The 15,855-nt window shown below is 39.8% G+C and overlaps 1 protein-coding gene across 1 annotated transcript in view; it reads right to left on the bottom strand.

Annotated features, from left to right (window-relative positions):
* The window catches only part of tdrd5 (tudor domain containing 5), a 33,458-nt gene continuing 17,603 nt past the window's right edge, over positions 1-15,855 (bottom strand). The window contains exons 10-16 of the mRNA XM_060941345.1: positions 15,744-15,810; positions 15,043-15,240; positions 13,843-13,989; positions 6,164-6,253; positions 5,936-6,076; positions 3,718-3,868; positions 1-199 (exon numbers count right to left, since the gene is read on the bottom strand). Coding sequence (XP_060797328.1) covers positions 15-199; positions 3,718-3,868; positions 5,936-6,076; positions 6,164-6,253; positions 13,843-13,989; positions 15,043-15,240; positions 15,744-15,810 — 979 coding nt within the window. The 3' untranslated portion in view covers positions 1-14. The remainder of the gene's footprint in view (positions 200-3,717; positions 3,869-5,935; positions 6,077-6,163; positions 6,254-13,842; positions 13,990-15,042; positions 15,241-15,743; positions 15,811-15,855) is intronic.

The raw sequence follows: 15,855 nt of genomic DNA, 5'->3' as shown, positions 1-15,855 counted from the left end.
GTCAGTCAGTTTGTTTAAACTGATTTGTGTGTGTACCAGTGGAGGAGGCTGGATCCGGCTGCCATGCGGGCTGAGGGGCCCAGTGCAAGAGGGGACGTGTGGCGAAGAAAGCGTGCGTCCTGAGTCAGCCTGTCTCCAGCGCTGAACAGAGAAAACATCAGGCTGGAGTGTAGAGGCTGGAACAATTCAGCAGACATGTCTGAACAAAAAAAAAAAAAGTTGGGACACTGTGTTCTCTCTCATCTCATTATCTGTAGCCGCTTTATCCTGCTCTACAGGGTCACAGGCAAGCTGGAGCCTATCCCAGCTGACTATGGGCGAAAGGCGGGGTACACCCTGGACAAGTCACCGGGTCATCACAGGGCTGACACATAGACACAGACAACCATTCACACCTACGGTCAATTTAGAGTCACCAGTTAACCTAACCTGCATGTCTTTGGACTGTGGGGGAAACCGGAGCACCCGGAGGAAACCCACACGGACACGGGGAGAACATGCAAACTCCACACAGAAAGGCCCTCGCCGGCCACGAGGCTCGAACCCGGACCTTCTTGCTGTGAGGCGATAGCGCCAACCACTACACCACCATGCCGCCGGACACTGTGTTAATGTAAATAAAAACAATGCTATGATTTGCAAAATCATGGAGACCCTATATTTCACTGAAAATAGTACCAAGACAACATAAATGTTGAAAGTGAGGAATCTTATTGTTTTCTGAAAAATATACGCATATATGCTTACTTTGAATTTAATGCCAGCAACACGTTTCAAAAAGTTAGGACAGGGACAACAAAAGACTGGAAAAGTTGTGTAATGCTTTATATACAAAATTACATGAACACACATAAAAAAACAAAGAAAACCCTTATTAGGATAATTAGCAACAGGTTTCAACCCAGAGAGGCTGGGGGTCTCAGGAGTAAAGATGGGGATGGGTTCAGCACTATGAAAGCCTGCATGGGTAGATAGTGTAAAAATTTAAGAATAAAGTTCATCAGTGTAAAATTGCAAAGAATTTGGGCTCAAATCATACCAGATCACACATCATTAAAAGATTCAGAGAATCCAGAGAAAACTCTGTACAAAAAGGACAAGGCTGAAAACCAATCCGTGATCTTCAGGCCCTCAGGCGACGCTGCATTAAAAGAAGACACGTGTCTGTAGTGGAAATCACTGTATGGGCTCAGGAACACTTCAGAAAACCATCTGTGAAAACAGTTCATTACTGCATCCACAAATGCAACTTAAAACCAGATATAAACGATATCCAGAAACACTGCTGTCTTCTCTGAGCCCGAGCTCTTTTACGATGGCCTGAGGTGAGGTGAAAAACTGTCCTATGATCTGACGAATTAAAATTCTTTTTAGAAATCATGGACACCATGTACTCCAAGGTAAAAAGGAGAGGGACCATCCGGCTTGCTATCAGTGCACAGTTCAAAAGTCAGCATCTGTGATGGTATGAGGTGCATTAATGCACATCTGGGAAGGCACCATTTAATACTGAACGATATATACAGGTTTTGGAGCAACATGCTGCCATCCAGACAATGTCTGTTTCAGGGAAGGCCTTGCTTATTTTAGCAAGACAATGCCAAATCACATTCTGCACATATTATGACGACATGACTCCATAGCAAGAGTCCAGGAGCCAAACTGGCCTGCCTACAGTCCAGACCCATCTCCCAATGAAAACATTATAGTGCATTATAAAGCGAAAAATACGAGAATGGAGACCCTGAACTGTTGAGCAACTGAAATTGTATATTGGGCAAGAAGGGAACATTTCACTTTCAGAACTACAGCAATTGGTTTCCTTAGTTCCCAAATGTTTACAGTTTTGTTAAAAGTAGAGGTGATGCAACATAGTGGTAAACATGCCCGTCCCCACTTTTTTGAAATGTGTTGCTGGCATCAAATTCACCATGAGCATATATTTTTCAAATAACATCTCAATTTCAGGGCGGCATGGTGGTGTAGTGGTTAGCGCTGTCGCCTCACAGCAAGAAGGTCCGGGTTCGAGCCCCGTGGCCGGCGAGGGCCTTTCTGTGCGGTTTGCATGTTCTCCCCATGTCCGTGTGAGTTTCCTCCGGGTGCTCCGGTTTCCCCCACAGTCCAAAGACATGCAGGTTAGGTTAACTGGTGACTCTAAATTGACCGTAGGTGTGAATGTGGGTGTGAATGGTTGTCTATGTGTCAGCCCTGTGATGACCTGGCGACTTGTCCAGGGTGTACCCCGCCTTTCGCCCGTAGTCAGCTGGGATAGGCTCCAGCTTGCCTGTGACCCTGTAGAACAGGATAAAGCGGCTAGAGATGATGAGATGAGATCTCAATTTCAACATCTGATGTGTTGTCTTTGAACCATTTTCAATGAAATATAGGGTTTCCATGATTTGCTAAATCACCACATTCTGTTTTTATTTATGTTTTACGCAGTGTCCCAATGTTTGGGAATTGGGGTTGTATAACAGCATCTACAGAAATTTTAAAAAGGTTTAAAAATTACTATAAAACAAGGCTGTACAAGTATTTAATCATCTCATCTATACATTCAGAAAAATGTTTTAAAATTTTGCCCCAAGGAGTGTTTTCACTAAAACAGAAAGGTGTCAGCATTCACTTTTTCAGCAGTTTGTGCTCTTCTGTGGGATTAGACCATATGGGCTAGCCTTTGTGCCCCATGTGATTCAATGAGCCTTCTACACCCATGATCCGGTCACTGGTTGTACTTCCTTGGACCACTTTTAGTAGGTACTAACAACTGCACACCAGGAGCACCCTGCAAGATGTGCCATTCTGGAGATGCTCAGACCCAGTCATCTAGCCATCGCAAACTGGCCCTTGTCAAAGTGGCTCAGATCCTTACGCTTGCCCATTTTTCCTGCTTCCAACGCATAAACTTCGAGAACCAACTGTTCTCTTGCTGCCCAATATCTTTTGACAGGTGCCATTATCATGAGATAAATCAATCAATGTTATTCACTTCACCTGTCAGTGGTCAATGTTATGGCTGATCAGTGTATAATTTATTAGAATGAACACTTTAAAATAATCATCTTTTGGCTGCTCCCATTAGGGGTCGTCATAACAGATCATCTGCTTCCATTCCATCCTGTCCCGATCTATGATCCGCATATTTGAACTGGCACAGGTTTTACACCGGATGCCCTTCCTGACCCCCGTCTATCTGGGCTTGGAACAATGAGCGCTTTAATATATCCAGTCAAAAATCAAGAATTCAATAGTACTGCTGTATATCTGTAAAATGCACCACAAACACCAATTTTAAGAAATTAAACTCAACACAGAGATAAAACTTTAGTAAGTACTGGTATTTCTGATCAGATATGTTGATTGATGCAATCAGCAGTGCAGGTTCGAGTGGATCAGGCACAGCAGCAGTGTCGTTGTGGTTTTAAATGAACACTTCATTTATTGGCCACTTAGACACACCTACTTTGTTGATTCACCTTGTACTGATCAATTTTGCATGCACTATTTGTTTTAATGGTCCTCTAACTTCCATCAGTTTCTGACCATGGCACATTGCTGACTGACATTTGCTTAAAAACCTCAGCAGTGCTGTCCTGAAGTCTGTCTGTGGGAGGTTACTCTAGCATGCCAAACTGAAACTGCTACGAGACAACCCAACTGTAAGCTACAATCTACATGACACACTGGATTAGTGTGTGAAGTGTGTCTGTGCTATACCTGTGTGGTGGCTGCAGCTGTGGATCAGACCTGGAGTTTGATCACTGAGCATGTGTAGGGTCGATGCAGGCTTCGGCGTGTGCTTGTTCTCAAAAACAGGCTGTTTCTCCGCATCAGGTTTGATAGATGGAACATGTGACAACAATGCAGTCTGCATGACAGAATGAGAAAGTTTGCAACAGGATTCAGAAATGGTTCAACATGGTTTCATTACCCGGGTGGCTACATTAATCTCTGAGCGGTAACATAATTATCTCGGAGCCATTCGGCTCATAAGCCAAGGATAGACAAGAATAGTGCGTTCTTTTTTAATGATTCATCAGACAAGCTTAATGCCCTTTTTAAATTAACAGTTAACTGGGACTGTGTCTTAAGGGACAGGGAATTACAATGCATGACAAGGAGATGAGTAGTGGGTGCTAATACAAACTCAGCCAAAACAACTCTAAGGAGAATGAGACAGCATTAAACACTGACAGGATGCAAACCCTGTGTCTGAAGACAAATCAAGAACTTAACCTTTTTAACTGTAAAATACCTGTAAAAATTACATTTAATATTAGTATTCATTTTGAGTCTGTAATTTTATACCTTTTTACACAAGACTCTTCATTTTAGCTTTGTCACCCAACTGTACCACAGCCGCTCATACCTTATCGCTCGATTCTGTAATTCACTCACCTCGCCACTTTCTACATGCTGTTCCTGCTCCCTGCCTATCATCTGGGGCAACTGTTCCTGCTGAGTTAGACAAATTATTTCCAAAGAAAAATACTTTCATGAATGAAAGTGCTATACTGGAGTGATTTGGAGAGTAAAACGGCACATGAACCATTTATAGTCCTAATGGATTTATAGTTGTCATTAGAAAGTTGGATAGCTTATTTCTTCTTTCTGTAATTTGTTTTCACTCACCTCTCCACTGCCTGTCACTACTTCGTGTGTTGAGTGAAGTACAGTAATAGACTGATTGCTTGTTTGAAATAACATGTAAAAAAATAAGTCATTTTCTATGGCTAGTTAACTTGAAGAGGTTTACAAAATATCATATTCCAACATGAGCCCACTGTGAACACTCATAACATAGCATTAGCTAACGTAATAATGTGTGTCTGAAGACATTATTCACACTTTTTTCCCCCCTCCTTCTTAAAAAAGTCATAGGTCCTCCCATCTTTTGCCAGTTCTGACATTGCTAACTGTTGTCTGAATCAAAGTGCAGCTTGAGCAGGGGATGTTTCTGTATGGTCCTAGTGCCTGCATCCTCCCATGTTTTTGAGCAGGTGCACTTTCTGCGTGGTCCCACCTGCACTGCTCACCCCTCCGGACCGTGTGTGTGTAATAGAAAGCACCCCTCAATATAATGGTAGGGGAAACACCGAGTAATATCCTTTATATAATCATGTCAGTTTTTAATGTAGTGCTGCTTGAGGGATCGAAGGTAACGGGGGTCCAATGTAGGGTTTCGGCTTTGCCCCTTCCGTGAAGAGCCGTCTCTGGATTCTCTGAAACTTTTGATAATATTATGAATTGTCAATGGTGAAATCCCTAAATTCCTTGTAATTGTACATTGAGAACCATTGTTCTTAAACTGTTGGACTATTCGCCCACGCAGGTTCTCACAAAGTGGTGAACCTCACCTCATTCTTGCTTGTAAATAACTGAACCCTTCCAATCACCCTGTTTCCCTGTACAATGCTCCAAACAGGTTTTTTTGAGCATTCCACAACTTTCCCAGTCTTTTGTTGACCCTGTTCCAACTTTTTTGGAATCTGCTGCAGGCATCAAATTCAGAATGAGTGTACATTTACAACAACAACAAAAAGTTGATCAGTTTGAATATTAAATATCTTGCCTTGTATTCAACTGAATATAGGTCGAAAAGGATTTGCAAAATGATTGCATTCTGTTTTTATTTACATTTTACACAGCGTCCCAACGTTTTTGGAATCAGGGTTGTATATTTAATTAAAAAATGGATCATGTGAACACACAATATGCTTTTTTCCAGATCCATTTTTATAGATCAAAAACATTTAGGAAACACATGCTAAAGTACTTGGGTAAGTTAACTAAATATGAAACATTTAGTGAATATGTAAATATTTTGGAAATTGAATTCGTATTCAAAAAGCGAGATGTGTGCCTAATGAAACGATTTGAACACAGACTGCACTCACTAACTGAGGAATGTAATAGAGATGAAGACCGCACTTACATTTGCACCCTCTTCTTGCCCATTCTGAAGAGGTCTGGACTCCTCATCTACACTGACCTTGGTCATCCATCCCTGATCCCAGTTACCAAAGTTCGCTGAATCTTTATTCAGCAGTGTCTCAAATGGGTCAGAATTTTCACCCTGGAACAATATGTACACAGCATGACGCCATGAGCTTGACAAAACAGTACACTAGTGTAAGATCTGTGGAATTTTGTCAATCCTGACCTGAGCCACATCAATGAATTCCAGCTCAGGAAGATCCAGGAGAGTCATTTCTTGGCGGTGCTGTTGATTCTCTACACTATGTGTCAAAAGCTGGAAGATAAACATGCTCATATTCAGTGTAAATTATGAGTAAACAAAAAAAATGCCCTATTGATTACATACCAGCTAATTAAACATCAACAAATGCATTACATAATTCTGAGAACAGATCAATACAAGTGATAGTCTTGATGCGCAGTGGGCACTTTGAGCGACAGGTGATCTATGGATCCTAAAAACAGATTGAACTGCCGTCCAATACTGCGTCCTACTAATTCCTCACTTTACTGTCTCAGCAGAAAGCAGCTGGCTACATGCCACTAGTCCTGAGGATCTGAGTAATTTACAAAGAGCCAGGAAATAATTGGCCTGTTGCCCAGTACTCCTTCCTGAGGACGTTCAATACATTAAGTAATGGTAGCTACAATAAACTAGCAAATTTGGTTCCGGGTTATGGCGGCCACATAGAAAGACGCATGTCTCACCACTCTGCTGCTAACTGCTATTAAATCTTCCTAAACCACCCTTATCTGCAATAAAGTCATTGAGCGCTGCAGAGGGGAACCATCAAGGCCTTCAGAGAAGGCTCAAACATATCAGCATTTCAGAGGTTAGATTTAATTTCTTTCATAAAGTTCACTATAATTATTCTCTTCTAATTTGGCCTCAATCAAATTTGCTTCAGAAATGAAAGGGTTACTGTCCTGAAAACATTAAAATAGAGTTATCCAAAGAGATTTTTTTTGTTTGTTGTCTCTAGGCTAAGAAGAGTTTAGAGCTGGCTCACTCATTGGTTAGGACTTCATTGCTGGGACAGAAGGCCATGGCAGTGTACGTTTATGTAGGAAGTGAGAGATGAATTAACCAAATCAGATTTTGATTTATAGTGAGAAGAGCAAAAAAATAAATAAAATTTTGTACTAAGGCCTGCTCGAAAGCGAACGCGAGCTGGTGCCATCAGCGCAGCAGTGACTTCCAGCTGGTGTAGCGTTCATCAGTAGTGTTAGCAAATGCTAATAAAGCAGTCAAGCCAGTGCTATCGATAGCAAGTAGCACAGGCTAACGACTGAGAAACTAAGATTTCTGTCTCCAGACTCTTCTTCCACACACATGCAGCAATATCATAATTTCATATGAATAATGTTTTGGGGTTTTTGTGAACTTCCCCAAATCCCTCTATTGTAAAATATGTTAATTTATTGAGTTCCGTTAATGGTTCTACTATTATTTTCTGATATTGTTTAGTTAATTAGTGTAACACACCTGTGGACATTATCATGCTTAGGATGTCTGGAAAGGGGTAAACTGGCTTTGTGAATCCTGCATGGACAATATTCATTAACACAGTATATATTGTTTATTTCCCCCCAAAGATATGTTTATTTTTTGATGCAAGAATGTTTTGACACACATCTGCTGTTTGTATCGGATCAAATATGTAAATTAGCGTCATAAAATTGTGTGAAAAGTCGAGTGTTTATCTGAGTAGCCATTTGGCTGGGTGTTAACTGGTGTATTATGTTGTAGGGACGCCAGAATTCTTTCCCCTGTCTCCGTGTGTTGATAGCCCCATCATTCATTGTTTTCCAGGTATGTTTTCCTGACTATGTTAAGAAAACTCTTAAGATCTGTCAAAATATTTGACTCATTACCATATGGTTCATTTTATTTATTGTACATTGTAAACTACACTACACGATCAATATTAAGTGCACGAATATTATAGTCTGTTTTATCCCACAATGTAATGTAGCCATCCTACTGTATAGCCTACAGTATGTAATTTTTTTTTTTTTTAAATTGTGCTTGGAATGTCAGAATTCTTTCCCGTCTCTATTTGTTGATAGCCCTGTTATTCATTGTTTTCCAGAATAAATGCTGACAGATCAACTCTTCGCCTTCTCTGCATCATCCATTAGCCACACAGAGACTTTTAATTATTATTAGAATAACTGACTGGTGATAGTCAGTCACATACACTCGCCCCAGTATTTTTCACTCAGACTTAAGTATGCATTTCCTTGTATAAATTTACTTAGTTACTTTTAAAAATCAACATCGACAACTACACACAAAACGGAGTGACCTGGCACCCTGCCGCTAATCCCTTGCAAAATCCTTTTGCCCTGTTGCTTTTTTGGTGTGTCTGGCTAAGTTTTGGCTGAGCTGAAGTCCCAGCTCTAATAGTAATGGTTCGCCACTAGAGTGCTGATATAATATAATGCAGAGACCCAGGAAATACAATAAAGAAGAGTGTAAAATGTCAAAGCAGCCAAAATTAATGGACTTTGGAGCTCACAGTGAAACACAAAGCTAACGAAGACATGGCAGCAGGGGCTGGCAATGCAGTAGGTGAACTTGGTGGTGAGAAAGTGGATGCGATATTGGCCACAAAAGGCTCAATAAAAAAAAAAAAAAAACAGAAATGTGTGTCAAGATTTGATGTTATGGAGACTATAGAAAATATAAGGAGGGAATTAAGTGACTGCACCAAACGTGTGTCACAAAAGGAGCTGCAGATATCACACGCAGAGGATGAGGTAATTAACCTGCAAGCTAAACTACAGAAGCTGGAGTAAAAAAAAAAAAATTTTGGAAGATAATCTTTTGGACCTGGAAACCAGATCACGAGAAAATAATTTGAGATTTGTTAATCTACCGGAGGGTGCAGAAGGTCAGGACCTGTGCTCTTTCTTGGAAAAATGGATCCCAGAGAAGCGCTGTATACAACAACTCTGCAACACACGGTGGTTTTGGAGAGGGCACACAAATTGGGCTGAAAAGGGATACCGGGGCAGCACTGAGAACATTAATAAATGAGGTTTCTCAACTATAAGGTCAAGCTAGCAGCCATCACGGGCCAAGAAAGAAGTTCGATATAAGGACCATCAAGTGTGCTTTTATCCGGACTTCGCTGCAGGAGTACACCATCTGAAGAAACAATTTGACCTGGTCCATCAGGAACTGCGCAACCTCAGGATCCGACAGAGTAATGCATCCTGCAAGACGGATGGTTACTCAAAGACTGAACTTATACCTTTAAAACTCCAGCAGAAGCACGAGAGTTTGTGAAGAAGATACAGAAAGAAGCTGGTGGGAGCTAAGTACTGGTATAAACTACTTCAACAGCAAATCGTGTGAGCATGACTGTGTACGATTGGAAACTTTGGGCTAAAACACAGGACTGTTATAGAACTATTGGTCAATACATCAGACATATACTTACGGGAGACGTACACGTGTGTTGATAGAGACCCCTTACTATACACTGTATGTTGTATTAATAGATGGATCAAATATACACAATAAGAATACAACACATTAAGCTCCTACTGAATGCTGTATTTAGCGTGTCGAATGAAGTAGTTAAATCGTTATGATGTTTAGCTTTAGAGCAGGGTTACAGCAAATGCTGGTTATAAGTGTAAAACGTCATAATGCAGACAGCAGTGGAGACTTTCTTTCTCCTTTGTTTTTTGGTTAGTAGGAAGTGGACAGACTGATCCTCGCTAAGTGAGGAACTGTCGTTAGCGACTGAACATGAAATTCATGTTCAGTGTGTTGGAGGTTTGTTATGCTCCTCTACAAGTTTGTTTTTGTACAAGATAATCTCACTTTTTGTTTTAAATGTCTTGAGTAAATCTTAGTTTTATTTCTTGGAACTGCAGGGGTCTGCAACAACTTAGAAAAGTGAAGCAGGTCATGCACATGATAAAAGACAAAGACTCTAAAATTGTTTTCTTACAAGAAACTTATCTTCTAGATGAGGACAATATAAAAAAATTCAAATAAAAAAAATTAAGAGGTGGTGGCAGGGTAGTGTATTCACAGCATCAGTTTTGTCCCGGGCTAGAGGAGTAATGACTTATTCATAACACTCTTGAACTTCAGGTGAAAAATATTATTAAAGTGAATTTGTATAGACCGAATATAGATGAGGGGCGGCACGGTGGTGTAGTGGTTAGCGCTGTCGCCTCACAGCAAGAGGGTCTGGGTTCGATCCCCGTGGCCGGCGAGGGCCTTTGTGTGTGGAGTTTGCATGTTCTCCCCGTGTCAGCGTGGGTTTCCTCCGGGTGCTCCGGTTTCCCCCACAGTCCAAAGACATGCAGGTTAGGTTAACTGGTGACTCTAAATTGACCGTAGGTGTGAATGTGAGTGTGAATGGTTGTCTGTGTCTATGTGTCAGCCCTGTGATGACCTGGCGACTTGTCCAGGGTGTACCCCGCCTTTCGCCCGTAGTCAGCTGGGATAGGCTCCAGCTTGCCTGCGACCCTGTAGAACAGGATAAAGCGGCTAGAGATAATGAGATGAGATGAGAATATAGATGATCCAATTTTTTGAAGAACTGTTCCTTATCCTCTCAGCACTGGTAGGACAATTTATAACAGCAGGAGATTTTAATTGCACGCTAAACCCCAGGATGGACAGATCCACAGGCAAAGATCAAGCTCATAACAGATGGAAAATAGTTATAAATAATTTTATGAAAAAATTGAATTTGATGGATATATGGAGAGAAGCGAACCCACAGGCTAAAACATGCTCGTTAGTCTTCAGTTTTCCAGACATGGTCCCAAATTGATTATTTTTTAAATATCCTCAGACCTACAGTACAAAATTCAGAATTGTGATCCCAGATCATGCACCATGTTGTTTAGTATACGTGTATTAAAAAAAAATTGACAAGAGACCCTCCTACATGGCATTTCCAGCACAAATGGCTACAAGATGAGAGTTTTACAAAGTATATAGGAAGGCAGATAGATTAATTTTTTGAATGAAACACAACACAAACAAACATTGGCATGTACAAAGTGGGACGCATTTAAAGCTTTTCTTAAGGGACACATTAGTAGTTATATAGGCACAAAGTCGTCAAAAAAAAAAAAAGGACACGTGAGGAGAGATTACAATAAGGCCTCTTCAAGAAAAGGTGTATGAGAAAAGTAACCCACAAATGGAAAATTATTTACTGATTTTAAAGAACAGAGTATGAAAAATTATCTGTTTCCCGAGCTGCTGCTAGTCTTTTAAAGCTAAAACAAACATTTTATGAACAGGGCGATAAATCTGGTAAGTTATTAGCACAAGAGATCAGATAATTAGACAGTAAAACAACAATTACAAATATATCTAGAGGAAATTTTTTGGTGGATCCCACAGAAATTAATGAAGCCTTTAGAAATTACTAAGAATTGTATAGCTCAACAAATGAAAGTGATTTACAAGACAATTTTTTAGACAAACAAGATATACCATGTATCCTGGCTGAATGGGGAGAGGATCTGGAACTAGAAGTTAATGGTGAAGAAACTGGACATGCCATTGACAGTATGAAATCAGGAAAAAGGGCAGGACCTGATGGTGTTCCAACTGATTTGTATTAAATAAATAAGTAGATAAATAAATAAATAAAAATTTAAGAACAAGCTGATAACACCACTTTTGGAAACGTTTCAAGAGGCATTTCAGAATGATAGTCTCCCACCCTCTGTTCTGTGAATAATGCATTGATTACTCTGCTGCCAAAGCTACATAAACCATCTACAAATGTGAGAACATGAGACCCATAGGTTTGCTTAATTCTGATCTTAAAGATAATAGGTAAACTTTTGGTAAAATGTTAAAAAAAAATTTTGCCCAAAATTATTAATAAAGATCAGAATGGATTTATAATGCGAAGGCGGGGTTCCATAATGTAAGAAGGGTATTAAACATAATTCATTTTAACAAAGAAGTGCTGTATCTGGCATTTCGATCACTGGATGCCGAAAAGACTTTTGATAGGGTTGAATGGCCTTATCTTTTCAGTGTTTTAGAAAGATTTGGGTGTGGGAATAAGCTCATAAAATGGGTTCAGATAATATATAAAAATGCCACAGCAGAAATCTTGTCAAACAGAAATATTTCAAAACCTATACAAAATCAGTAAAGGTTGCCGACAAGGGTGCCCTCTGTCACCACTATTGTTTAGATTAGCAATTGAACCTCTTGCAATAGGGATACGTTTGCATGCACAATTCAGGGGAATAACAGTAGGATTGAGAGAATAAAAAAAATTGCCCTTTATGCAGATGACAATTTTATTTGTGTCCAATCTAAGAAAATCAATTCTGGCCCCATTACTACTAATAAAAATATTTGGCAACGTGTCTGGATATAAGGTGAATAATAAATAAAGTATTACTACTTAATGCAAATGAAAGAATGAATCTGATTCCTGAAGTAATCAAACTGAATGTTGTAGAACAGTTTGAATACAGTTTGTGGGCGGCACGGTGGTGTAGTGGTTAGCATGGTCGCCTCACAGCAAGAAGGTTCGAACCCAGCGGCCGGGAAGGGCCTTTCTGTGTGGAGTTTGCATGTTCTCCCCGTGTCCACATGGGTTTCCTCCGGGTGCTCCGGTTTCCCCCACAATCCAAAGACATGCAGGTTAGGTTAACATGGGACGGCCTTGGGCTGAGGTGCCCTTGAGCGAGGCACCAAACTCCCAACTGCTCCCCGGGTGCTGTTAGCATGGCTGCCCATTGCTCTGGGTATGTGTGTGCGCTCATTGCTCACGTGTGCGCGTGCATGTGTGTTCACTGCTTCAGATGAGTTAAATGCAGAGAGAGGAAATTTCACGAGCGTGTGATTGAATAAAGTTGTTCTTTCTTTCTTTCTTTCTTTCTTTAGTTCAGATTTTGCCCAAATTGGAACATGTTGTTAATGCCAATTATGAACCCTTGATGAGGGAAATTAATGAGTCCCTTGACAGATGGATGCCATTACCAATGTCTGTGATCGGAAGAATTAATATCTTAAAAATGAATGCCTTACCAAAATTGCTTCATTTATTTCAAAACATTCCTTTGCCACCTCCTTCAGGTTTGTTTAAAAAAAAATTACACACACACACACACACACACACACACACACACACACACACACACACACACACACACACACTACTGTACCTACCATCGATGGGGTTTAAAGTGTCCAAATTTAATGTGGCACTACTGGGCAACACAGCTGAGATCTACTTAAAAATTTTATTGGATCCCAAACCTTTCCTGTTGGGTTTACATCCAGGAAAACATGCTTATAGTAAAAACGATCAAGCATTTATAGACCTCAGCTTGATTAATGCAAAAAAATCTATTGCGCTGTTATGGAAATCAGCTCACAGACCAAGTACCAAACAATGGATAAAACAAAATGTCAACTTTACCATTAGAATAGATAACTTGCATATTAAAAGGGTAAACAGACGACATTTGAGGGCATATGGACGCCCTTCATTAATTATGTTAAGGATTTAGATTTAACAGATGAAGAACAGAATGATTGATTGTGTGTGTGTGTGTGTGTGTGTGTGTGTGTGTGTGTGTGTGTGTGTGTGGGCAGCTATACTGCAGTTCTAAGCTTATAAAACTTATTTTCATCTAAATGTTTGCTTATTGCAAATTCTCATTTGATATAGATTGCCATGTGTTAGAATAAGGAGCATTTTGTTGTTTATGTTTGTTCTGGTTATCGGAATGCAGCTACTTTACACTATACCGTACTTCATATGATATGAAGATCTGCAGCTGTATTGTATATGAAGATTTCAATTAAAAAAAAAAAAAAAAAGGCAAATTTACCTGACTGCATACTGTGGAGGCATCTGGCTGAAATGGTTGTGTAAGGTTTTGCCCATTTGTGACACTAAGAGAAGTTGTCACTGCTACGAAATGTTCCTTTATTTCCTCCAGCTGGCCATCACCAAAGTAAAGTGTTACAGGGCTGAACTGTTGTAACACCTAAATACCATTACAGAACCAATGTAGACATTAGAAACAAACATTTATAAATTATCATCCATTATAGACAACTCATTTTAGGTAAAATATTCAAAGTCCTTAAATACTTAGGGATACATCTCACTCATGACTTCTCTGATCTTTATAGAAAGAATTTCAAACACCTCAGTCAACTGGAATACTCCTACAGGTAGAGTTAATTGTATAAAGATGAATGTGCTACTTAGATTCTTGCTTCGGTGTCTTCCAGTCTTTCCGTCAAAATTGTTTTCAATCATTAGATAAGGCGATTTTTACATTTCTATTGGATGGTAAAATTATTAGGATTCGCAAAGAGTTCCTACAGAGACCTAGGATACAGGTGGCTTAGCACTTGTTAATCTTAGGAATTATTTTTGGGCAGCAAATCTACAAAAAAAAAATTATATATATAAAATTATTTCAGTCTTCAGAAAAAGAATTGTGCAAAGTTGAGGCAAACTCCTGTACGTCAGCGTCGCTCTCTGCCCCAATTACAGCAAAATTACCTTTTCCACACCACAACATACTTCATGTCCTGTAGCGGGGTGGCATCAGAGACATACGTCTTCAGATTAATGTCGTTTGTCAAAGAAGACACATGAATAAGGAGTTCCTGCCTCCTGGGAGGTTTAATTTAAGCCTCAATTTAGTCCTGGAGTAGCTCTAATCTTCCTTCAGGAAATCAGCTTAGTTAATTCAGGACTAGGCCAAGTCTAAGACTACTTCAAACCATGACTGAGAAAGCAGATTTCTGTGAATTTAGCCATTAAAAAAAGGCCATTTAAGTCTAAGACTAGGCTTAATCTCTGTCCGGGAAACTGCCCCAAAGAGTTTCAGTATTATTTGACTGAAATTCTGGAAAGTAGTATTTTTAAATATTTTCCCAATTATAAAACATTGTAGAAAAAAAATAGAAAAACAAAACAATAACTATAAACAGGCCTGATTAAGTAAGTCTGATTTTGAATCTGGATTTTAAAATACCTATAGCGCTTGGTTTAGGGGCAATATATTAAAAACATGATTTCTCACCAGCGTGTTAGTGGCAGCACAGGCTACAGCATGACCCTCGGCCTGAAGTTTACTATGGATGTAGAGGTCCTCATCTGTGTGAGTATCGCACAGGAAAAGTAGTAGGAAGTCGTGCTGGTAGCTGTGAATGGCAGCCACCAGGGTGCGGTCATAACACAGCTTCTGGAACAAGCTGGTGGCTTCTTTGGACCAAATACCCTGTGGTGGGTCAAAACAGGAGGAAGTATGGGAACTGATGCAAGGACACTGTGGTACAACATTAAAATGCAAACTGTATGAGTGTTAATCATGTTGGATTGGTCCATATGAAAGAAGCCCAAGATACATTTTGATACCATCTTGGTTTTTGATATCATTCATCAGTTTAGAGTTACTGTATTGAAACATACAGTAAGTTACTGTCAATTTAGTCGTTTCATTGTGAAACTGAGTGCCATTTCATACCGACTGCATGCCTGCAGCACAATTTAAGAAAGACGACAGTAAATCTCTTCCAACATCAATGATATAGTTCTGTTTGTAATAAGTCTTGTATGTAAAATATGAACCAAACTCCATTTTGTTGTAACCATCCAGACCATACAGTCTTAGAAATCTAGGCCAACATAACACTATTAGCATAATATTGTTGCCTTGCTTCTCCATCTGAATTCAACTGAAAATAAAAATCAATATCTAGTTTTGTGGCGTTACAATACTACCTTAAATGGCTTCACTCCAACAAGTACAGATGGAACAGCTTGTGCTGGAAGCTCAGCATAGCATGACCTATAGTGGAAAAAAAATGAATTCAAGCAATATTATGTCTGGCAT

This window comes from Neoarius graeffei, chromosome 15 (genome assembly GCF_027579695.1).
Source record: "Neoarius graeffei isolate fNeoGra1 chromosome 15, fNeoGra1.pri, whole genome shotgun sequence".
Classification (NCBI taxonomy): Eukaryota; Metazoa; Chordata; class Actinopteri; order Siluriformes; family Ariidae; genus Neoarius; species Neoarius graeffei.
This window is presented reverse-complemented; position numbering and strand designations above follow the sequence as displayed.